The sequence below is a fragment of the Callorhinus ursinus genome, unplaced genomic scaffold (assembly GCF_003265705.2).
Source record: "Callorhinus ursinus isolate GAN/ISIS: 27379988/994484 unplaced genomic scaffold, GSC_fseal_2.0 scaffold31, whole genome shotgun sequence".
Taxonomy (NCBI): Eukaryota; Metazoa; Chordata; class Mammalia; order Carnivora; family Otariidae; genus Callorhinus; species Callorhinus ursinus.
The window spans coordinates 6,446,096-6,469,985 of record NW_027397093.1 but is presented as its reverse complement, the minus strand read 5'-3'; the positions used below and the strand labels follow the sequence as shown (position 1 = coordinate 6,469,985).

General features: G+C 50.3%; 1 protein-coding gene across 1 annotated transcript; it reads right to left on the bottom strand.

Annotated features, from left to right (window-relative positions):
- Positions 1-365: 365 nt before the first annotated feature.
- MAT1A (methionine adenosyltransferase 1A) lies at positions 366-17,763 on the bottom strand. Its single transcript, XM_025850365.2, has 10 exons — positions 17,465-17,763; positions 17,022-17,381; positions 13,610-13,687; positions 12,702-12,824; positions 9,401-9,513; positions 9,004-9,147; positions 4,894-5,112; positions 3,565-3,747; positions 3,143-3,276; positions 366-2,508 (listed from the first exon to the last, which is right to left on the bottom strand). Exons 2-10 carry the CDS (start codon positions 17,113-17,115, stop codon positions 2,406-2,408), a joined length of 1,191 nt encoding a protein of 396 aa, XP_025706150.1. The 5' UTR covers positions 17,116-17,381; positions 17,465-17,763; the 3' UTR covers positions 366-2,405.
- Positions 17,764-23,890: the final 6,127 nt, after the last annotated feature.

The following is a 23,890-nucleotide window of genomic DNA, read 5'->3' as shown; positions in this document are numbered from 1 at the left end:
GATAATCTGCAGGGAGGGCACCAGGCCGAGGGGTGGTAGCACATGGTAATGGAGCGCTTGGGAGATTGGGGAGCCCCTTGCCAGCCGGGTGCCTGGGTCACGTTCCTCACCCTCTGGGCCTCAGGTTCTCCCCATGAAACTCAGCTGGGTGTGGTGAGGAACAAATACAGAAATGTGGTGACAACGCAGTCGCTGGGGATGTGGAAGCCTTAATCTATGCCGGAGAAGCCCACACAGACAGGAACAGGGGACCGTGGGTGGGGGAACACAGAGCAGGGGGTACCACCCCTTTGCTCAGGGCTGGGGGATGCTCCTCAGAGGTGGGGTGTCTGGAGGTTTGCAGACAAAAACTAAGCATAGAGTAGTTGTTCTTTCAGTTTGACTCACTGAAGGGCTGTTTATTCCGTTTGATTTATCCTGTTGTAGCAGGAACTATTAAAAAAGGTTCTAGATTCTTATAAACAATGTTGACACCAAAAAAAGATCTTGTTTCTCTAGGGAGTGGGGAAAGTATACAATTGTGAATTTTGACTTCTAATATGGCCTGAGTGAGAGGAACTCGCTGCCCACAAACCTGCACCTCCCTCTCCTGGAAGGAGAGCTTGAGGCTTGCTGGGTGATTGGTGCCCGCAGACACACCAGAGCCTCCAGAACAGACACAAGCTCTAGGCTTAGATGCAAATTTGGGCTTCTTTTTTCTTCCCGGAAGGGCTGCCTTTTCTCTGACGGAAAGAGAAGAGCCTCGGGTCTTTGTGCTTCAGGCCTAGAGCCCAGATGCTGGCAGTCTTTTCCCCAGATGAGGCTTCGTGGGCTGCCTGTCCCAGCCAGAATCAGCATCACACGCCCTGGAAAGAAGCCCAGTCTCCAGCTCTTGGGATCTGTGGAGGCCCCCACCCAGCCTGTGGTCTGGGCAGCTAAGGAGAAGGCCGAGATGCTGCTGTCAGAGGCCCAGGCTGAGGACAGGCGGGTAGGTAGTGCTGGCCAAGGATGGAAAGGCAGGTGAATGTGCAGCTTCCAAGACCCTAGCACACCGAGGAACACTCAGGCCCCGTGGGTACTGTGGCCCAGAAGCCACCTGGCAAGGCAGGATTCCCTCATGACATCCCAGCCAACTTGTCTACCACTAGGAGTTCAGCCCTGCCATCTGGGTCACAGATGTTTGGGCCTCACAGTTGGCCTCTCCGAAAGGGGCATCTGAGGGGCTCACCCACTTATTCTATTTTTTTTAAGATTTTATTTATTTATTTGACAGAGAGATAGACAGAAGTGTACAAGCAGAGGGAATGGCAGAAGGAGAGGGAGAAGCAGGCTCTGCACTGAGCAGGGAGCCCGATGCAGGACTCGATCCCAGGACCCTGGGATCATGACCTGAGCCGAAGGCAGCCGCTGAACCGACTGAGCCACCCAGGCACCCTCACCCACTTATTCTAATAGTGGGTATATAGTAGGGCTCAGACAACGAGGCTGAAGAGAGAGAAGGACTTGAAGGACACAGGGTTCTGGGGCCCTAAGGGGCTAGCCACCTGAGCTGGCCACCTGAGCTTCTCTGTCCTGACTTTGCATATCACTGGGCTCACCAAGAGCCAGGGGTTAATCCCCTAATCGCAGCAACCTCAGGTCTTCAGGGCAGAGGTCACACAGCTTCATCTCAAATCTGCTTTGTCATTGCTCAGGCCTGCATCTGGCATGAGATGGCAACGGGGCTGGGGGGCGTTCCTGAGTCAGAGCTCCGTGACTCATGTCTAGGTCCTGACACGTGTGGCTATGGGACCTTGGGGAAGTTACCTACGTAGTCTGTGCCTCAGTTTCCCCCTATAGAAGTGGGAATGAGGTGTTAACCTCATCATGTGGCAGTGAAGAAGAAATGAGATCAGTAATTAGCTCAGTCCCTCACACATTTGTAGACGCTTAGGAGATGTCAGCCCCTGTTCCTATCTTGGCCAGATGCCTAGCCCGGGAGGCCTCTGTGAAGGCCCTGGCTTAGGACACAGGCCACAGATGTGAAGGGCTGACCCGGCACACCCAGGATCCCTGAGATCTGTGAGGGAGGAGCGGACCGCTCACGGGGGAGGTGAGTGAGGGGATTTACTCTTGATAGGGATGGTTTTTCCACTAAATGAACATGGCCTAGGTCTGAGGGAAAAGCAGGGGAACATTGTGACCACCCTCCTGAGGAGATGTGACCCCCAGCACCAGCAAGCCTCCTGCCATTCACAGTGATGACAGCACAGGGCTAACCCTAGGGATGTGGCTCGGTCCAGGAGGGGGTGGGGGGTGGGAAGGCACTCCCTGGGAGGGCAGTCAGAGCCCTGGGTCTGGGACATGTGAGAGCTGGGATGCTGAAGAAGAGGAAGCAGGCCACCCAGATGCCTTCAGAGCCAGGCCCGGCCCCACTCCCACCAGCTCTAAAACACAAGCTTCTTGGGAATTTCCCACGGGAACTCGCTTCTTCCGAAATGGCCATAGCACGCCGTCTTCTGGTAGATGGGCTTCTTCAAATCCAAATCCCTGCACAGTCAGCAGAGGAAAGGGTCATTTTAAATGGAAAAGGAGCACAGAGTTTCTCTGCATTTTGAGCCCAGCAGTGATTATCAGAGTGTGATGGTCTCTGCATGGAGTGTCCCCACTCAGAGCAATTTCCCATAAACTTCCTGTCTGTGCCCCACCACACCTTCTGAGATGACTGTCACTGGCCCTCAGGGAACAGGCTCAGACAGACACACCCAGGACCCAGAATTTGAATTCTGGCCTCACCGTGCCTCTCTCCTCTCCACTCCACTGGCCTGGCGCAGACCAACATCACCAAGCTCCAGAAAGCAGGGATGGCATTAGAAACAAAGGGAGATGGGACTAGATCTGCTGGCTCACTTCTCAGCATTCGGCTTTACGATTACTTTTCTATGACCCTCCCCCACCACCTGCCCCAAGACGGCCCCACTGGAGTGTCTCGGGGCCAGCCTCCTTCAGCCTGAAAGCAGGCATCCTGCATTTGGGGTGTCTGATGTGCCGGTCCAGGAGCCTGGACGCCCTCCTGCTTTGGGGAGGCTGAAAGTCCTTCCTTCTGTCTCGCTTCCAGTGGAACCGAGCCTCTGGGTGAGGGAGGAGGAGGGGCCTGTCCGGCAGCGGTGGGCGGCGCTTTTACCTGACGATGACACCAGGCCGAAGGTCAAAGTTCTTACTGACCACATCTAGCAGCTCTCTCTCTGTCTTCTGAGAGCTTCCGTAGGTGAAGATGGAAATGGACAGTGGCTTAGCCACACCAATGGCATAGGAAACCTTCCAGAAGAGAGCAGGGTCAGGGGCAGAAGCCTCTGTGCAAACATCCTCAGGGAGGGGCAGCTGGAGCCACCCACTTGCCCAACATGCTCCCCAACCTTGTCTGCCTAGAAAAATCCCCACCATCTTCACAGTGATGTATGCCTGTCTCCTAGAAGATTTTTTTCCCTCCCTCAGGTTTTCAGGGTACGCGCCCCAGTGCCCTTGGCAAAGTGTGTGGGCGTCCCACCGGGCCAGCAGGTCCTCACCCAGGGCCGAGATGGGGTGGTCAGAGTGGGGCCCACCCACCTGCACGAGCACTCTCCGGCAGAGCCCCGCTTTCACCAGGGACTTGGCCACCCAGCGGGCCGCGTATGCCGCCGAGCGGTCCACCTTGGTGTAGTCCTTCCCAGAGAAGGCCCCGCCACCGTGCGCCCCCCAGCCGCCATAGGTGTCCACGATAATCTTACGGCCAGTGACGCCCGCGTCCCCCTGCAGAGGGAAAGGAGGACAGGGAGGGAGGAGATAAGAACCGGAGTGCGCAGAGAGCAGGGCAGGAGGGCAGCCGGAGCACGCTGAAGGCCGCTGGGCTTACGTGGAAAGGGTGCCCTGAAGCTGCCTGCGGGCATTTTTTCAAGACCTGCCCTGCCCCCCAGAGCTGGAAACCTTGGTCTTTAACCCCAGTTCAGTCACTGACCAATTCCAGAAGCCAGGTAACCTGCCAGAGCCCCATGAGAAAGTGCAAACAATGGGCCAGAGGCTGGAATCCCAGCCAGCTTCTACTTCAGTCTTTGTTTTTGTGAGTCAGTCATGCTGGAGAAATCCAACTGCAGGCAGGAACTGTGCTAAGTACACCCCAGGCTGTGGCCCTGGCTGGTGGCACCCGGCACATGCCACGGTGCCCATTTCCTCCCGTGTCTGCTCTGTGCAGCATCAGGCAACCACCATGTTTTGAAAGGGCAGGGGCTCCGTGTTCAGTGTTTTGGGGAAAGACTGCATACTCTATCCCCCTGCTTAGAGACCCACCATTCCCACCAGCACATTTAGGCTTTGAGAAGTCTTACAAGAAAGGACAGTAAGCTTTGCCTTCCTTTTACCCTGTGTTTCTGCAAGACATTTGGTCATGGAACCCATTACGGGGGCTCCGCTTGGTGGCAACGCATCCCCAGTTGAGGCACCCCTGGCAGAGGTCAAGCAGCCTCTCCGGGGTGCTCTGCCAATCCCCACTTCCTCTCTCCTGGAGAGAGAGAAGAAAGGGGGCAGCAGGGGTCCCCATCGAAACACCTGCCCCCACGCAAGTTGAAGGCAACCTGTGGCGAAGACCCCGTACTGCCACCTGGGGAGGCCGGTCATCGGCAAGGGTGATTTGGCAGCTCAGCAGGGCGAGGTAGCAGCGTAGGCAAGTATGACCAGGGGAGGCTGGGCCGCACTAGGTGGGAGGGTTCTGGGGACATGTCCCAGTTCCGCATGCACTGACGCACACACAGCAGGCCCCACGGAGTGCGAGCCGACCTCATGTTCTGCCCAGGCCCAGACGTGGCTGAGCCACACAAAGCCACCTCCTCCTTTGTGCTCCGGCAAGTAAGCAACCGCAGTAACAAAGGCAAATCAGGACTCTGCTCAGAGGCAAGGGCGCACCTGGGGACCGCCAATGACAAACCGCCCGCTGGGCTGCAGGTGGTAAATGGTATCTTCGTCCAGGTACTTGGCGGGCACCACGGCCTTGATCACCTGCTCCTTTAGGGCCTTGCGCATGTCCTCCAGGGTTATGTCCTCGTTGTGCTGTACGGAGATGACGATGGTGTGGATGCGCACGGGGATGACCGCGCCATTGTCCTGGGTGTACTCAACTGTCACCTGTTGGGTCACAAGGTCAGGAGATGCACTGAGCTGGGGACACATCGCTGCCAGGGACAGACACCCAGGAGCCAAGTGAGGGGGGCCTCCTGTCCTCCAAGGGCCTCCAGGAAAGTTAATCTGACATCTTCTTATGTTTGAGCAATTGCCACGTGCTATGTATGGGATGACTGGGTATGAGGCATAAGCTATTCCCACCTATGACCCCTATTAGTGCCCCTTAGAGACTCAGGGTTACAGAGTTTCCTCTCATTTGTGACCCAACTAGACTCCTCCCCTTCTGTCTCAGAGGGCTCTGGGTGCCAACAAATGTCCCCCTGGCCAAAGCCCTCTCTTGACACTCCACGGCCTGGAGCCAAGGTATCCCAGCTTCTGCCAAAGAGCACAGGCCTCCACGGGCCAGGCCGGCTGCCCCAGCCCCTCAGTGGAAGAGCTCTGGAAGTGCATGGGGCCAGGGGACTTGCCTGCTGGAGGGACAGGGTGAGAGGGGCTCGGGTCAGGCTGGCTGAAATTGAGGGGGCAGCAAGCTCCGGATGGCCAGCCTCTGGGTGTCTGAGCTAAAGAAAGGAAAAGCAGAGAGCACGTGGAGGGAAGGAGCCCACCTGCAGTACCCCTGCAAGGGAGCAGTTCGAATGCTCACTTCTACCCACCTGGGTCAGTGCTGTGCCCGTTCTGGGCATTACCAGTCTGGGCACACCAGGCTTGCAGAGCGAGAGCGAAGGAGACAGTGAGGACAGCAGGTGAAGCTGGGAAAGCAGCTAGAAGAGGTGCCCAAAGCTGTGGGAAGCTGTTGCTCACCCTGTTTTAAAGATAGGAGAGCTGAGCCTTCAGAACCTAAGTACCTTGGTCAAGATCACACAGCTGATAGAGCTGGGCTCTGCCCTGGGGCTACGTGGCCCCGTAGCTGGGGCTCTGCCCAGCAGAAGGCTGCCACTCAGGGCCCTGAGGGACACGCAGGAGCCACAGGCCCCAGTGCCCCCCGAGGCAGTGTGGACCCACCGGGGTGGGGGGGCCTGGGGTACGTGGGGGCTGCAGGAGTGCGACTAGGCCAGCTGTCCCTGGTAGCAACACCCTGCCCCAGGGCCTTGAGAGGACCTCGGGACAGCCAACAGCGCCTCCCCGGGGCTGTGCCTGCAGCAGGATCTCCGCCTGCCCAAGGGCCCTCCGATATCCACCAAACACCAGCCTGTTCCAAACTACTACTCTGTGTCCTGCCTGGTTCAAAGAACCAGAGGGTGGAGTCCAGAAGGAGGAAGAGAATGAGCCCTGCCCACATGATGTCTGATCCTAGCGCAAGAGGCAGGTGCGCATGAACATCTGCGTACAGAGAACAACCTTTAAATGCTGGGCTACGTACACACAGCTGCGACAGGGAGCCAGAGCTGGGGTAGGGGCTCCCAGGAGGGGAGGCCTGTAGCCGCTCTGGGACCACTCCCCCGCTCCCTGGACTTCCTACTCGGCCAGCTGTAAGCCCCAGGCAGCATCCATGTAGAACCACACAACTGCAGCAGGGCAAAGGGTTCCAAGTACGCCCCTTATCTCTCCATGTCAGCAAGATGTGGGGAAAAATACACCACGGAAAACACAACTCTGACCAGGTATAAAAATAGCCATCCGCACTGCCACTCAAGTCTCCATATCAGCAGCAAGAGTTTGTTCAGGTGGAAAGACTCATCCTGTTCACAGTCAACACTCTGCTTAGATGATGAAAGTCCTTCTCATATGGGCTCTGGAGCCGGCCCGGAAACCGGTCCTGACACAGTGCGGTGCACAGTGAAGCAGCTGCAGGCGGGGACCCTCGGACGGCCGGGGCAGACCCCTACCCGTGTGTCTGCAATGCCAGGGGTTCGCCCCCCACCTTGCAGCAGGCCAGTGAGGCGGATTTCGGTGTCCAAAGTAGCATTAAGAGGTTTCCGTGTAGCCCTGCAGGAAGGGAGCCCCCAGAAGAGCACATCCTCGCCCCCACCCCCCACCGTGGGCTTGGAAGACTTCAAGGACTAAGCGAGATGATGCAGGCCTTCCCTGTTTCGTCCGGTCCCATGGCGGTGCCTCCGGGCCTCCCTGTCACACAAGGAAAAGCAAAGCCCTGTCGCTCGGCTTCTCCCACCCCTGTTCCACTGATTCTGTGCTCCGTGGATCTCCACCGCACTTCCCGTCACAGCACGGCTCTGGCCCAGGACGGGGGCCAGGCGCGCCAGCATCTGTGTGCCCCTCTCTTTTGATGCCACCACAGTCTTTGCATGATAGCTCCCCTGCGCCACAACCTCAGAGAACCCGAGGAGTGCTGATGGTTCCACTCCCCACCGAGGGGTCACGTGGAGAACACCACAAAGGGTTAGCTTGAGACCGCAAATGCACTTCCTTGCCCTCTGTGAGGCCTCCCACCTGGGCTGGGAAGGATGCACCTCGGTGCAGGTGGGGTAACAGGACAGTCACGTGCTCCATGCTGAGCTACACAACCGCATGTGCTGAATTCCAACTACAGGAGCCAGAGAAGGCCCCGTGAGGTGGCGGCCACCAGGGAAAACCACAGGAGGTGGGGGCTTTGCCGGCCACTCATGGACAGGGGAGAACCGAGAAGATTCCAGGTAAGGTGGAGGGTGCGAGCACAGGTGCAAAGCACTGGAATCAAGGGGAACATGAGTGAAATCAGCCAGATTAAGCAGACTGGGGGAGGGGAGGTAGAGGAAGGTAAACCCGGAAGACCATAAAAGGCTTGGAATACCAGAATAACAAGCAGGGGGTTTGTCCCCCTGTAGGAAGCAGAAAACTGCTGAGGATTCTACTATATGTTGGCTAACTGAACATAATAATAATTAAAAAAAAGAAATTAAAAGTCCAAAAGGAGTTAAGGGGGGTTTCCAGGCAGAGAGAATCCTCGGGAGGGCACGATGCGGATCCTGGCCCTGGGAACCAAGCTGGAGAAGAAGAGATGCTCTGGAGGGAGAATGCCTAAGGCAGGGTGGAGACAGAGAGGGTGCCGAGCAGGAGGGGGGGCACCACCACACTCCCTTGAGCTGAGGAGGAGGTGACACTGAAGCTGCACACGATGGCTCTCAGGCACGGGTGTTTGCAGGGTGGATGAGAAAGACGGCCGCTGATTCAGAGACCCTGCAGGTAGAAGCTTGGGGCGCTGAGTGGGACACGGTAGAAATTGGGTGTGAGCGTGGGTGGAGGGAGAGGGTGTGCAAGAGGTGCCAAGGACCTGTTGGAGGGCGAAAGAGGAGCCAGGGGAGGAGGCCCCAGGAAAGGGGCCCGCAAGGTCACCAGGGTTAAACAGGGCAGGGACGTGGAGCGTGGAGGCAGACAGGGCCCTTCCACGTCGGCTAACTCTTGCATCACGGCTGACCTTCAAATGTGGACGTTGGTGAGGACTTCCCCACTGCCTGGAGGGGCGATGTTAGGGCCCGAGGGGACAGAGAGTCCGAAACAGCAAAGGGAAAGCCTTTTTATGAGAAACAGGGGTAAAGGGCCACAGTGAGACGCAGACAACACTTGTCAACTAGTGTTTAGTCTTTGCTCAAGGGGTGGAGGCCTGTGAGGTGGAAGGGCAGTGACCGAAAGTCTGAAACTGATTAAGCACCGTGTGGCAGGAGCCAGGAAATCACATGACCAGAGTCAACATCTGCTAAGAAGGCAAAAAAGAAAAATCTAGAACGGTTCTTTCCATTTTTCTGTATTTTAAACATTTTTTCATAATAAAAAAAAATTGGGAGAGAAAACATCTAGACCTGAAGAGTTTTCAAATAAATAGTTCTTTTCACAATCAATAATTCTTTGAGTGTCCTGACTGAACATTTTGATCTTAATCATGACATGAATCAAGAGGGTCTGGGGGCGCTGGAAGGGCGCGTCTGGGGCTCCACGGGGGAGCGAAAGGAGGAGGCTCACCTGAGTCTTGGAGTCAGGCCGCAGCCAGGGGAGGACCCCGGAGCGTCTGAGGTCTGCCATCCGGGCGTTGAGTTTGTGAGCCAGGATAACAGTGAGGGGCATGCACTCTTCCGTCTCATCGGTGGCATAGCCGAACATCAAACCCTAGAGCAGGGGAGAGGGCCGACTGAGCAAGGCCCACTTTAGATCACGGGACAACTTGCTGCCGGTCTAACACTTGGCTGCTACTCCGGCCAAGTGTGTTGGGTCCCTCGTGCACGCACCACCCGCACGGGACTGTGCTCAGTCCAGCACTCATGACTCTCCCAGCCAGCCCCTCCCGGGGGTCCGAGCCAGGGAGGAGACAGGCAGTGCCATCCCGACGGCCTGACAAGGCGCCCACGCCCCCTTTAGTTACCTGGTCTCCGGCCCCGACGTCCTCCTCACTCCTGTCCAGATGTACGCCCTGGGCGATATCCGGGGACTGCTGCTCCAGAGCCACCAGCACGTTGCAGGTCTTGAAGTCAAAGCCTAGGCAGAAGGGAGAGGGGGGCTTAGTGGGGACACAGGTCAGGCAGAGCATGGCTGTGAGCTTCCTGGCCGACTGCTCCACTCCTGACGTGGCATTTGGTGTTGGGGCGGGTGGTCTCTCACCAGCTGGGGTCTGTCTGGGCTCAAAGCTGAGGCCCAGGGGTGGGGAAGCCCATGCACCCTTCCCATATGATCATCTAGAACTCTAAGTCAAAGAAAATCCTCCACAGTGCATTTTACTATATATTAAAATCCTCCACAGTGCATTTTACTATATTTACTATATTATACCCAGATTAAAAATATATATCCTAGGGCACCTGGATGGCTCAGTTGGTTAAGCATCTGCCTTCAGCTCAGGTCATGATCCCCGAGTCCCAGGATCGAGTCCCACGTCGGGCTCCCTGCTCAGTGCAAAACCTGCTTCTCCCTCTGACTCTCTCCCCTCTCATGCTCTCTCTCGTGCGCTCTCTCTTTCTTTCAAATAAATAAATAAAATCTTAATATATATATATATTTTTTTTTATATATATATATATATATATGTATCCTGCACAGAACTGCAGTATAAAAACCAGATCAAGAGCTACAGCTACTCTGGCTGAAGAGCAGGTGGGGGTGACTCATGGCCCTGCCCCCTTAGGCACCTTCTAAGATCTAGGCTGAAAATCGCCTTCCAGCACTGCAGTTCAGAAGCCCAGGGATGTGCCTGATGCAGATATTAAATATATTGGACAAATACAGCGCACAGAAACTACTCAGACATGCTCCCAGACCTAGAGTCCTCTGATCCCAGGCGATGCACAGGGCTTGGAGCAAAATGGAAAAGGCACCCCTCTGGAGGCTGAGGCCCCATCTGCCCATCCCCAAAGGTCAGGCACAGAGATGGAGGCTGTTCTCTCCAGCAAGGGGCTGCAGGCCCGGAACTGGTTCACGGAGGTTTGGCCAGTGGCTGCCCAGCCCAAGGAGCCCAGGAAGGGGCTGCCACGCCTGGACAGCACACTCATCTCCCTGTAGGTCCTCGGGCCTTGCTGGGCTCAGCTATGCGGACTGCGTGAATGAGGGGCTGAAACTGACAGAGGCTCCACCACAAGGTCAAGTGTTAGTGACAAGCTGAGTAGCTGTCACTCTCCTGCCAGTCTATTCAACCTAGGCTGCCAGTGTGAGCTTACTAAAACCAACCAACCAACCAACCCAGATCCAGTCTATTGTTTCTGTACATGCTTCACATGGGGACCTCCCGCCAAATGAAGCAGAGGCCAAGCCCCGAGGCCCCGCCCAGCCCCTCCCCGCTGAACCGCTCTAGCCAAATGCGCTTAGGTGTAGCCTTCAGCGTGGCTGGCTTTTCTACCTCCACTAGGTGTCTCGGTGTAGAATAATCCCCCTCCTCTTCTGACTCCCCATCCCCACACACCCAAATTCAACCAGTTCTCAGTAAATGTCCCTAGGCGTCCCCTCCCCCTCCCTCCCTTCACTGCACACTGTGCCACCGGCTGGCCACAGGGCACCTCATACTGCACCATTTAATGCCAGGCAGTGCCCCCACTCCGGGAGCATCAGGACGCCTTTGTCCCTTGCAGCTTCCTGTTCCCAGCAAACACTTTTGGATGCACAAACCAATGAACCATCTTTAGAGGGCTGCCAAGGACTCACCATGGTGCATTAAACATTTTGCATTTTTCCTAATCACTCTCTAAATGGTGAATCTTCTCAGCTCTGCAACTCCATCAAGGGCTCCGAGTGATTAGGAAACGGCATTCAGGGGACCAAGGGGAGAGGAACAGGGCTCAGAAAGGCAGCCAGTCCAGTGACTATGGCCCAGAGCCGTAAGGGGCAGTTAGCCTGCCCCCCCCCCCCCGCAGGGCAGCCACCATGCTGCACAGGGTCCTCTGGGTGCGGGCACGGGGACAAGCTGGGCACAGCAGAGCTGGGCTCTCTTTCGCTTCTCTTTCTCTAGGAGACATGGCCTCCTGGGAAGTCTCCTTTCCACCTAGTACAGAACAAGACTTGCTCTTGAATAAGGTCTACACGTATGTAAACAATCGGCTTTTCCTTGTAGAACACGGTGAAGGCTCTGCAGGGTGGCATGTGGGGAAGCTGCTGATTGGGGACAGAGCGTTTCCTCTATGAACACTCTTGTGCACTGACTGGGAGATTCTGCTTGTGCTCACTGGTTCTCCTCCTGCTGATTCCTGACATGGATCCCCCCAAACTTTCATGTGCTCAAATGAGTGCTCTGGGCAGCTCCGAAGGCGGCTGCGCTGAGCTTCTGTGTCTGCACCCTCAGTGGTGAGGGGCTCTCGCTCATATGGGTGCAGTGCCTCATTCTAGCCTGCCCTGACCCACGCGGCGGCGCATGTCACCCTAAAGACCCAGTAGCTGGGAGGTCAGTGCACACAGGCCTTCAGCATCTGGCTCTCACATGCTGTTCTCTGAGACCGCTCCAGGCTGGGCCCCTTCCAGGCCTGCCCCGTCTCAGATGTTGGAATCCGCTTTGGGCCCTTCTGTTCTTTCCAACTGTCTCCTCCCATGCCCGCCCTGATCACGGCGCTCCTCCTCACTTCCTGCCAGGGCCTGTGTCCCTTCCCTGGAATGCAGGCTCCCGCACTGCCTGGCACTGGAGCCCACCTTAGCCAGCTTGTCCCCTTCACCGGCCTTGGGTACCGGTTCTGGGCGGAGTCGCCTTTTTCTCTATCATGAGAAGCAGCATAGGGAAGCAGAAAGCACAGGAGTCCACATGGGCAGCCACCTGCTGGCCGTCACCTTACACAAATTATGGACATTCCCAAGCTTCAATTTCCTCATCTGCAGGAGGAGTATGGCAGAGGGCCTCAAACAGTTAAAAGGACACCTGCAAGGAGCAGCCCCAGGGCCTGGCAGAGAACACGTCCCCAGCAGGGGGCAGCTCCCCTTACTCAGTGGGTGCTTCTCTCTTCCAAAGCCTTTGCCTGCACCACGAAGACCAGAGTCAGAAATGGATGGACGGACAGACAGACACGGGGTAGTTCAACTGGGTGCCGTCACATGGGCCACCGTGCTGTTGCCAGAGACTTTGACCCCTGACCCTGCTAGGAGGGTCTAGGAATGTTTTCCTCCCGGTGGTATTTGCACTAGCCGAGGACCAAGAGCCTCAGCTCGGACGCAAGGTCGGGGCGCCCACGCGTCTCAGACCCGGGGCCTCTCCTCACCCTTGGCAGAGTCGTCATAGCCAATGTGCCTGATGGCGCTTCTCACCACCCGCTGGTAGTCCACCGTGGCCGTGGAGGTGATCTCGCCGCAGAGCAGCACCATGCCCGTCTTACACACCGTCTCTGCGAGACAGGGAGAACAGTTGGTGGCCACAAGCCAGCGGAGGGGAGCCCCCCTCCCAGACCTCTCGCAAAGAGTCTCACAAAGCATGGATTCCGGACGTAAGAGAATAATGCTAACAAACAGAGTAAACCCCAGCAGAAGTGCTGAGCACGGGTAGATCCCTCCCGGGGCACTACACTTTGGACAGAATGGGTCACATTTCGCCTTCGCAGCCAGCGAGCCACCTCCTGCTCGTGTCATCTTGAACCACTTATTTAACCTCTCTCAGTCTGCTTCCCTGTCTGCTACCTGAAGACCACAGTTCCACTGGACTGCTGTGTGGATCAGGGTGAGACCATGGGGGTAGGCGGCTGTCACATAGAATGCATGCGCGTGCCTCTCCCACCCCTTCTTGCTAACGCTGCACCAGGCTGAGATCCTGAGACCAAGGCGGGCCAAACTTCTCACTGGCTAGTCACAAAGATATCAGGGTGAGGGCCACCCTCAGAGGGCACAGGTCCCTGCGGTGCTCAGTGCAGAAGCTAGGGCAGTGCTGGAGAGGGAGGAAGCCGTCTGTGCGGCACACAGTGAGGACAGGGGGGCTCTGGTCTCCATGCAGGCACCCCCTCTCCTGTGACCTTGGCCAAGGCCCTGATTCAGCTGCACCCATGATCACTTCGGGGGCCCCCCAGGCGCTGGGGCCCCTGACTCCCTGCTGTGCCCAGAGCCCCAGCACAGGCACCAGCAAAGGCCTTGAGCCCAGCCCGCTGAGGTCTTCAGCAGGGAGGGAGCGGGTGTTTCTTACCACAGGCCACCTTGGCATTGGGGTCCTGCTTCAGATGGGCATCCAGCACGGCATCACTGATCTGGTCACAGATCTTGTCTGCACAAGAATGAACATGTGTGAGAATCATAGAAATATTAGGTATAACAAACTGAAATGTTAAAATAATTAGGTATTTGGTAAGTTTACATATCAAATTCACCTACCTAAGAGGACACTTTTTTAAACATAAAAAGTTAAGAACTTTTTGAAATTTTTATTTCTTCCCATTTCTGCCTAATTTTGGATGATTTATATTAGATAAACTCATAGGGTTCCCCAAAAAAGAAATACATCCCAAAATCAGTTCTAAGAGACTAAAGCAATTCACAATGCACACCAAAAACACACACACACATAGACAGACATACAGACACACACACACACACATTCTCCTACTAAAAAGCCTCTTGTTCCTCAAGATATTCCCTTTAAGTCTAAAATCTAGAAAACTCCTAGAAATAGAAGTTAAAATAGCTAACAACATTGGCGAGATTAGGTGCCAACACGTAAAATCAGATGGGACAAACAGATACATTGCTCCGCAGGTTCTAGAAGCTGCAGTGTACTGTATATACGATGCTACGCCCAAATCCACCACCCCACCCACAGGAATTCCAGAAGAGAGCCTCTATACATCGCTGCTGTTCTACAGAACATTTCCATAAGCAGCTCTCAGATCATGCCCATGGCCACGCAGCCTCCTGAAGGCTAGATGTTCTAATAGCTGGGTTTGACCTCAGTCAAGGTGGAACTGACAACAGCTCAGCATAAGCTGGGATTTGATCTTCTTTTTTCACTACTTGCCTTAAGGACTCTACATGGTTGAGCTTGCAGACCCTCAATGCATTGCACTGTGGAAAAATCTTGTGTTGGGGTTGTGTGAACTGTCACTGTTCAGTTTCAGAAATAAAAGTGACATCTATTTACACATATTACATCTCATTTAATGTTCCCATAGAGTTTGCTCTTAATAGATTAATAAGGTTTTTTTTCCAGTTTTATCAAGGTATAATTGGTGTACAAAAAATCTGCATAAAATTAAAGTATACAATTTGGGGAGTCTGGACATGCGAATACACTTACGTGACCATCACCATAAACAAGGTAATAAACATATCCATCACCTCCAAAAGTTTCCTTGTGTCCTTCTGTTTTGTTTTAGCTTTTCAGTTTTCATATTAAGGATTCAGATCCAGAATCAAGTGGTTCTGCTCTCACAAGTGCACCATTTAAAATGTTAACGTCAATGCAACTTAAAATATTAATCTGCCATTCAAGGTGAATTCTCTAAACTTTCCTTCAGAAACTGCTACTACACCTTGAGGCTCTCTGTGCAACCTCCCCCCATTGTCAGATCCTGGTTGTAAACCTAGGTTTGTCCAAGGCCACCACCTCTGCACACCCTTACCAATGAAGGCCTGCTGCTAAAATATCCCTTTTAGGCCTACCCAGCGGGACTCCTAGGGCTACTCACAAGCCGACTATGGCTGACTCTGCTTCCTTCAAGGACGCAGGTCACATGTACTCAGTCCACACAGGGCAGTGGGATAAGGGGTGTTAGGGATAAAGCTGGAGCTAAGCAATAATGTTAAGATAGCTCCACAGACTAAAGGAATGCCTAAGGAGGCCCTATCTGGACAGTCTCTTTAGGTTTTCGGAATTTCTATCAATATTGCTCAGTAGCTTTAAGGTAGTCAATAGCTGGTTTTCTTGGAAGTCGAAAAAAGCATTCATATTATCCTCCTGGTGGAGAAGTCAGCACTGGAATGACAAGCAAGCCATCACCAAGCCTTAGGGGAAGCTGACTTACATGGACAGTTAATTGATTGTGGCAAGTGAAAGGAGAGTCAGACAAACTGAAAGGCTACCATGAACTACCAACTGGTTGGCTAGAATTTTTCTTCTCTGTCCACTGAGCACACTGCTGTATGTACGAGGGGAGCACTGGCCACTGTGTGTCAAGGATGCATGTCCACATCCTCTGAGTGGAGCAAATCCTTCTCCTAACCCATGTATGGTCTTCATGTGTTACACACAGAAATGAATCTGAGGTTACGAGCATTATAGATCTAGAGACTTTATAAAAGTTGTGCACAATGAAAGAGGCTATTTGTTTTGAATTGAGCTAAGTCACCTACAAAACCCAGCTTAAGCCAAGGTTTCTCAACAGCGGTACTGTTGACATTTGGGGCTGGAAAATTCCTTGTTGTCGGCGGGAGGGTCTTGTGCATTCAGGATGTTTAGAAGCATACCTGGCCTCTATCCACTAAGTGCCCGTAGCACCCCAACCCCTCATGGCAGAGTTATGACAGACAACCAAAAATGTATTCAGATAATACAAAATGCCCTTAGGGGAAAAGGGGCAGCATCGTCCCTTGTTGAGAACCACTGGCTAAAGCATATGGAAGGAGTGGTGGGTGTGAGGAGATGTCCAGAGCTGAGTTACGAGGTATGAGAGAACATGGACGAGGAAAATGAAGAAAAGGTAGCCTTGGTGATAAGTTACCAAAACTTCAAATACTCAAATGAATTTTGAAGACGTGCTCAAAGACATAAATCAGTGTGTCTAGCCCCCAGGATTCTTCTAGAACAGTGGTTCTCAGAGTGTGGTTCTCACAGCAGCAGAGGACTTATTAAAAATGCAAACCTTAAGCCTCTTAAGGTCTTAACCCAAGACCTACTAAATCAGAGACTCTGGGGGTGGGCGCAGCACTCTGTGTTAGCAAGCCCACCGGGTGATGCCGATTATCCCTGAAGTCTGAGAGCCACTGATCTCCAACCTGAGGTTCTGATCATGGGCCTCACTGTTCGCATGTGTGAGCCTCTCCCGTTTCCCCACATCACCAAAAACTGCTCGAATGTTCTTCCTCTTCAGGAGGTTACCTGTACTTCTCTCAGGTAACACACCTGAGGCCTTGAGGACCTGGCAATCTATCTCAGCGACTACTAGAATGTGCTCTTCATGCCTAGACTGCACGTGCCTTACATGCCAAACTCAGTGACTGTGGTCTTGTCTGAGGGAAGATTCTCTGTTGACTTGAGTTGCTCAACAATAATAAAGCTGTATCCTCCCTGCCCCCCCAAAATATATATAAAGTTGATATTTGATGATATAATATCCCATGTATAATATGTCCCGTCAACCCACTGTGTGTCCTCTGCTGTGGGTGGAAGAGGTGGGCACAGCACGAGCCCTTGGCTTCATTACCTCGCCACTTCTCATTTCATACTCAGTGACTGTTTTACAAAACTACAAATTAATAGAATGAAAAACGCCTCATATTGTGCCTCCAGAGGTCCCACAGAGTAACCAACACAAACTGTTTTTAAGGCCTCTTGTGAAATGACCCCCCTGGCTGCGGCTGCCATGGGCTCACGGCCACCTACTCACCTGGGTGTCCCTCTCCGACCGACTCTGATGTGAACATGAACGCTCCTTCTTCACTTAGAGAATGGTCACACAAGCCATCCACCGGGCCATTCATCTTTGCACACTTCTCCGCGCAGTTTCTTCAGGATAACGATTTCAATGCCGTGACTTTGCCCGAGGTTTGTTTGGGTTTTTGGTTTTGTTGGTTTTTTTTTTTTTCCCCTTCTGTAAACGCAACAGGCTTGTCTTTGGCAGAGCCACGGGGCTCACTTCTGCCGAACAGCCCGCAAGCACGTGAGAAGGAGGTGAGGATGGTGAGGAGGAACTGAGCGCAGATGTGTCACTCCCTCCGACTGGTCACAGCTTGCTCCTGAGTGACTCCTATATATGGAAGAGTGAAAGTGCCTGAATAATCATGTGAGAAAATTGGAGGAGTCCATTTCCTGGGAGGGGGTTCTTCTTACCTTGAGGGATTCCAGTTGTCAGCTCGGACGTCCCAAGCGCTAGCATCTGGCCAATGTATGGTAAAGTAGGCTGTGTAGATTCTGCAGAACTGAAGCTCCTTTGGGACTCTGCTTCAGCTCTGCGGCTAATCTCCATATTGCTCCAAGGTTAACATCCCACGTTGGAGGGCGGGGGTCTGTGGTGACTCAGGGATACAAACAGGCAGCCAGGAAATCTTTCCCAGAGATACAGTTTAGGCGAAGACTGCAACACAGGGTGGCCTGTGCTATTGGGTGCTGTCCTTCCTCCCCCACACCTTGTCGGGCTTGGGCTCTCCCCCTTCTTCTACCTTCTCAGAGCTAAAGCATGCACCTGTATTCTGAGTCAGCTTGGATGTTACACAACACATTCATTGAGAAGAAAAACTTTTGAGCCCATATTTTTCTGCTAATAGAAATCGCCTAAATAGTCAATGTCTCTAAGACGCTGGCAGTCACATTGACAAGCAAGATGTTAAGAAGTATCTGGACAGGTTACAGAAAATGCTTTTTTTGGGAAAAGGAGTCTTGAGAGAAAGATTCATTACAGGGAAATTATCAGAGTCCAAGTTCCCAAAGCTCCCATAAGATAAATTAAACATCTACCTATTCAGTTCTGTATACCTGATCAACACCTGCTCACAACTCCTACACATTTTTTTTTTGCTTTGACCAAGAAAAGAAGTGGACAGGCTTACATCTTTAGCCAATTCATGCACTAAATGACAGCGTCTCTCTCTCTCTCTCTCTCTCTTCATTTTCTCCCACCCTCAGATCTAGCTGCATCCTCAGGCCAGCGCAACGGTAGGGAATTGAGATCAGACAGTGGGAATGGGTGGAGAAACCAGTTCCCGCTAGAAGGCAATAAAACGTAAGCAGCCAAAAGCCTGTGCACCAAACACTGGACTGTGGGAAGCAAAAGTTAGGGTGCAGTAACCCCCCACTAACAATTCTGCTGCCCAGATCCCCTCTATACTCAGAATATGAGCACTTAAAAATTTTTCTCTGGTGCTCCAAATCTTGAGTGTTGCCAACTCATCAGCAGTAGCAACACTATCCCCCCAGGGAGAAACTATATAAAAGTGACCTCTTTTGAGATGAAGTAAGGGATTCTACATATACATATTTCATCAGAGGCATTTAAGAAAGAGTCGTTGGAATGCTCAGGCACAAGATTGTTGAAGGTCCAGAGAGGAAAAGGCCACTGGGAAGGGACGGAAAAATGAGGATCAAATAGGGACTTTAGACAACATAGCCTTGTCCTTGTCAGCAGACAGGAGTCCTCCTGTTTGCACTTAAAATATTTCAACATCACTGTCCCTTTGCAAATTTCTTCTGGGTACACTGGTTTCAAACCTGGAGGCAATATGAGCTAATGTTTAATGTGAACTATAGACCTAGGTTAGCCTAGCAGCTAGAACTATGGCCATTATGTTTTAACTCTGCTTTAAGAGCAAGATGGAGTTTAAGTAGCAAGTACTCACCAAGGTCCCAGAGCTGGCAAGAAGTCGGAACACAAAGCTGCCTAACTATCCTTTGAATTCCAGAATGACTAAAAGCATGGGGCGGAAGGGTGTGTCTCATACAGGGAAGTGGTGCTTTCGGAGACATAAGCAGATGGCTTCTGCAGTCTGGACAAAAATTCAGAGTGAGGGAAGGATCTGGAAGCACCAAGTTCAGTACCCATCTTATGTGTGAGTCTCGTATGACATCCCCATTAAATCTAGGCCACCTAATATTCTTTCAGCCCATAGATGTTAATAAGCAGTACACAGAACGTGGTGGTGGGAGTGCGGGCTTCAGGGTTGGAGTCGTCTGGCCTCTAACACACTATCCACCCTGGGACAGGCTTCCTAACCTCTCAGCTCCTGCTTCGTCATCTGTAAAGCAGAGTAAATGATTACCTATCTCACAGCATCATTGTGAGAAATAGATGTGGTCATTCAGGTAGGATGAAGATTGAGCATAGAGCCGGTATACAATAAGACCTTAATGAAATATTACGTAAGCACCTTCTATGTACGTAATATATGATTTTCTTAGGTATAAGGATAAAATGCAAGGCCGTAGCAATGCTGAATCAATCAAAAGATTTCCCTCTTTTAGTAAATGTTACCAGTTAGAGAAAAAAAATTGCATTTGCACCAAGAGTTAAAACAGTGGCTTCAATCTACCCCCTTCTGACTTAGAAAACTGAACCAATGGGGACATTGCCATCATAAACTCAAATTAAAACCTGACTTACGCACATGCTGTCCCTTACGCATGAATTGTCCTAATGTCACTCCCCCCAAGCTCCACTGATTACCTAAGTCTAATTCGTTGTGTCAAAGGCCCACAGTTGATTTCATTTCCATGCAGCAACCTTCAACTCTGAAGCTTTGCTGACAAGCTCTGAAGAAACTTGGCTTTGAAAACAAATATCATTTTGGTCAGATTTGCCTGTGATATTAAAACATAAAATACCACATGAATATAAAATACCAAGCAAATGGCTATGTTTCCAGTAAGCAGTGTATGCAAGGACTGTCCAGTTTAAGAAGGGGCTTTGAGGGCACCTGACCCCAGGTACCTAGTGGAGAGCACCTGGCCAGAGGGTGCCCTTGACCAGCTCCTGCACCTGCCACGCCTGATGGCTCTGCCACAGGCAAGAGAGAATGCAGTTTTGATGACCCCAAAACTCTGGATACAGAAGTGGAGTGCACAGTCACTTCTTAAATGCTATTTAGGTGCAAACTTTTCTCAACTTTGGTGAGAAACTCCCTTAACCTAAATGGCATAATAACCCCATGGAATATTTGCAAAAGATTTACTACTTTTGTTCTCATTAATTGAAGCACAAGCCCTTCCCACATATATCATTCTAAAACATGAATAACTTATTTATGAAAGAAAGATAAATTTTTTTAAAATTTTAGGTCATTTCAACAATATGTGACTTTGGTTCAGTAAAAAAAATCCAAATAAGCACTCCATATACAATGGCTATTCTGGAAAGGAAGAAAGAAAGTGTGGAAAGATTTCATGGAAAAAAAGCAGGATCTGAGCTGGACCCCAAAGGAATTACAGCATTTCAGAGGCAGCAGGGAGATGGTAAGGCCGTGGGGACTTTACCAGCCATGAAGTCCCAGTGTGGCTTAGAGCTGGTGCAGAGGAGCATTGCCCCAACTTTACTGGGAGCTGTGGGGTACATGGGCAGGGAGGTGGAAGGCTGGGAAGGCAGGCGAGGAGCCATGCTGGGAGTCAAGCAAATGGTGGTTTTCTATCTGACAGGAAAATGCAAACTAGATTAGAGAGGAAAAGCATTCCAAAATCAGAGACAAGAGGTAAAACTCCTGCCTTGATCCAGGAGTAGCCTGAAGAGCAACAGATGCTGAGACATTCATATGACGTAAATCCTGCTCTGCCTTGTTGTTTTTCAAAACTCCATTGCTTCTCTTCCTAGAATCATCCCTTCCCCCAAACACATCTACCCCAGCTCTGAGACTTGAGATCCTGAGAGGTTATTTCAATTTCTGATCCTTTACCATCAGTATACAATTTCCTGCAAAGCTTGTCAGCAATTCTTCCTCAGTGGTGCCTTGGAATTCTCCCCCTCCATTTTCGTGTCCACAAATAGTTGCTGCCTGCGCCCATCCTTGTCATCTCACATTTGAGTTAGGCACCAGCTGGGCCCACCCTCCCATACCAACATCCCTTCAGAGGCTGGTACCATGCTGCACATACTAGGTGCCTTAAATTGGCCTGCTAGTTGGTACCTGGAAAAACAAGCTATCTCTTATACTACCTCACCTCAATTAAGGCGTACAAACAAAATATTTACACAGTAAGAGCTAAACAATCTCCTGGAAATACTCTTATGCTGGAATACCATTCAGCAGTCAAAACATGAACCACAATATCACACACAAAAATACGGATGACTTGAAACAGTATTCAGTGAAAAGGGGGCCAAAAGATAATATACAATCCCTTTTTAATAAAAATAAAATAGGATTTGTAACATGTACTTTTTGGGAATATCTAGAGATCCAATAAAGGATTCAAAAAGGAAAAGAAGGAAGTGAGATCACTGAAAATGGTGGAGTAGAGAACTCAAAGCTTCCATCCAGCTGTAAAAATCAACTAATAACCTAGAAAAAATCCTGCTTAAATCAACTTTTGCAAAACTCTGGAATGTAGTCAAGAATTTGTAGGAAGATTAATAAAGAAAGAGGCTGTCACACTTACTGTGATACTTATTGCTGTCACCCTGCAGTAAGAGAATGCTGTTGCATTTTAAATTGGCCACCTCATCCTGCACTCCCTAGATTGATGGTATCCATGAAGATGGTAATTCATGTTCCCAGTGCAGGTTGTTAGTGCAGAGTGAGCAAAACAAAACCTTATTCTCAAATAACTGAGGTTATATTTGTTTGTTTGTTTGTTTGTTTGTTTTACCTGTCTAGCAGTTCCCAGAAAGACTGGTGTAAGGGCTGGCTTTTATTTTGCCCAACTCAGAGCAGAAAGAATACCTGAAGAACTAATACCTAAAAGCTTTACAAATTTGGTGAGACATCAGTTTACACATTCAAGGTGCTCAACAAACTCCAAGCAGAATAAAATCAAAGAGATCCACAAGGAAACACATTATAGTGAAACTGTTGAAAGACAAAGACAAAGAAAGAATCTTGAAAGCAGCAAGAGAGAAGCATCTTATCACATACAAGGAATCCTTAATGATATTAACAGAGATTTCTCTTCAGAAACTGTGGATGCTAGAAAGCAATGGGATGACACATTTAAAGTATTGAAAGGGAAGGGGGAAACCCTGTCAATCAAGAATTCTGTATCCAACAGAACTATCCTTCAAAAATGAATGAGAAATTAAGACACTCACAGATAAATAAAAATTAAGGGAGTCTGTCCCAGTAGACATGCCCTGTGCAGAATGCTAAAGGAAAGCCTTCAGGCTGAAATGAAAGAACACTAGACAGTGACTCAAAGCCATACAAAGAAAGAACAATGGTACATGCACAGGTACATAGGTAAATATAAAATTATTATTGTGTTTTTTCATTTTTAACTCCTCTTTTTTATTTAAAAGACAAATGTATAAACCAATTATAAATCTTTGTTAATGGACACACTACATATAATTTGTAATTTGGGACAATAACAACAGGATACAGGAGGCAGAGTTATAAAGGATCAGTGCCTTCATATACTAGTGAAACTATGTTGGTTTTAATTCAAGTTTGATAGTTTTTAAGTTGCTAATTGTAATCCAAAGGGTAACCACTAAGAAAAAAAAAACTAAAATATATACAGTAAAAGAAACAAGAAAAGAATAAAAATGGTACAATGGGGGAAAAATCAATCACAAGAAAGGCAGTAATGGAGAATCAGAGGAACAAAAAAGATTTGACATACAGAAAACAAAGAGCAAAATGGCAGAGGTCCTTTCTCATCCACAATTATTTTAAATTCAAATGGATTAAACTCTCCAATTAAAAAGTAGAATGGATTAAAAATAAAGCAAAATCCAACTAAATACTGTTACAGGAGACTCACTTTAGAACCAAATATACAAATAGGTTGAGAGTGAAGGGATGGAAAAAGATATTCCATTCAAACAGTAACCAGACCTAGGGTGGCTAACCCTAATGTCAGACAAGATAGAATTTAAATCAAAAGCTGTTACAAGATACAAATAAAGGCTTTACATGTTTTTTGGGTTTTTTTTTAAAGATTTTATTTATTTATTTGATGGAGAGAGACACAGCGAGAGAGGGGACACAAGCAGGGGGAGTGGGAGAGGGAGAAGCAGGCTTCCCACTGAGCTGGGAGCCCTATGTGGGGCTTGATCCCAGGACCCTGGGATCATGACCTGAGCCGAAGGCAGATGCCAACGACTGAGCCACCCAGGCGCCCGAAGTCTTTACGTGTTGATAAAACAATCAACTGAGAAGATATAACCATTATAAACACAGCTAACAACAAAGTTCCAAAATATATGAAGTTAAAACTCACAGAACTAATGGTAGAAATAGCTGGAGATTTCGGTATCCTATTTTCAATAGCAGATTTAACAAATATACAGAAGATCAAAAAGGAAACAGAGGACTTGAAAAACACTAATCACCAACTAGACCTACCTGATGTATACAGAAAAGTCCACCAAACAACAACAGAATATACATTCTTCTCAAGTGCACATGGAACATTCTCCAGGATAGACTATGTATTATGTGACAAACTCTCAATAAATTTGAAAAGATTGATATCATACAAAGTATCTTCTTTGACCATAATGGAATGAAGCTAGAAATCAGTAACAGAAGAAAAAGTAGAAAATTTACAACATAAAAAACTTAACCTACACAATCTTGGACAAAAATGGATCAAAGAGAAATAAAAATGAAATTA

Bases quoted from the DNA above. Each gene is read 5' to 3' on its own strand.
- MAT1A (XM_025850365.2), bottom strand. From the start codon at position 17,115: ATGAATGGCCCGGTGGATGGCTTGTGTGACCATTCTCTAAGTGAAGAA. The intron at 12,825-13,609 runs GTAAGAAACACC...CCTGTCTCGCAG, and splicing joins CAATGCCAAGGTGGCCTGTG to AGACGGTGTGTAAGACGGGC. The intron at 2,509-3,142 runs GTAAAAGCGCCG...CTGACTGTGCAG, and splicing joins CGGCCTGGTGTCATCGTCAG to GGATTTGGATTTGAAGAAGC.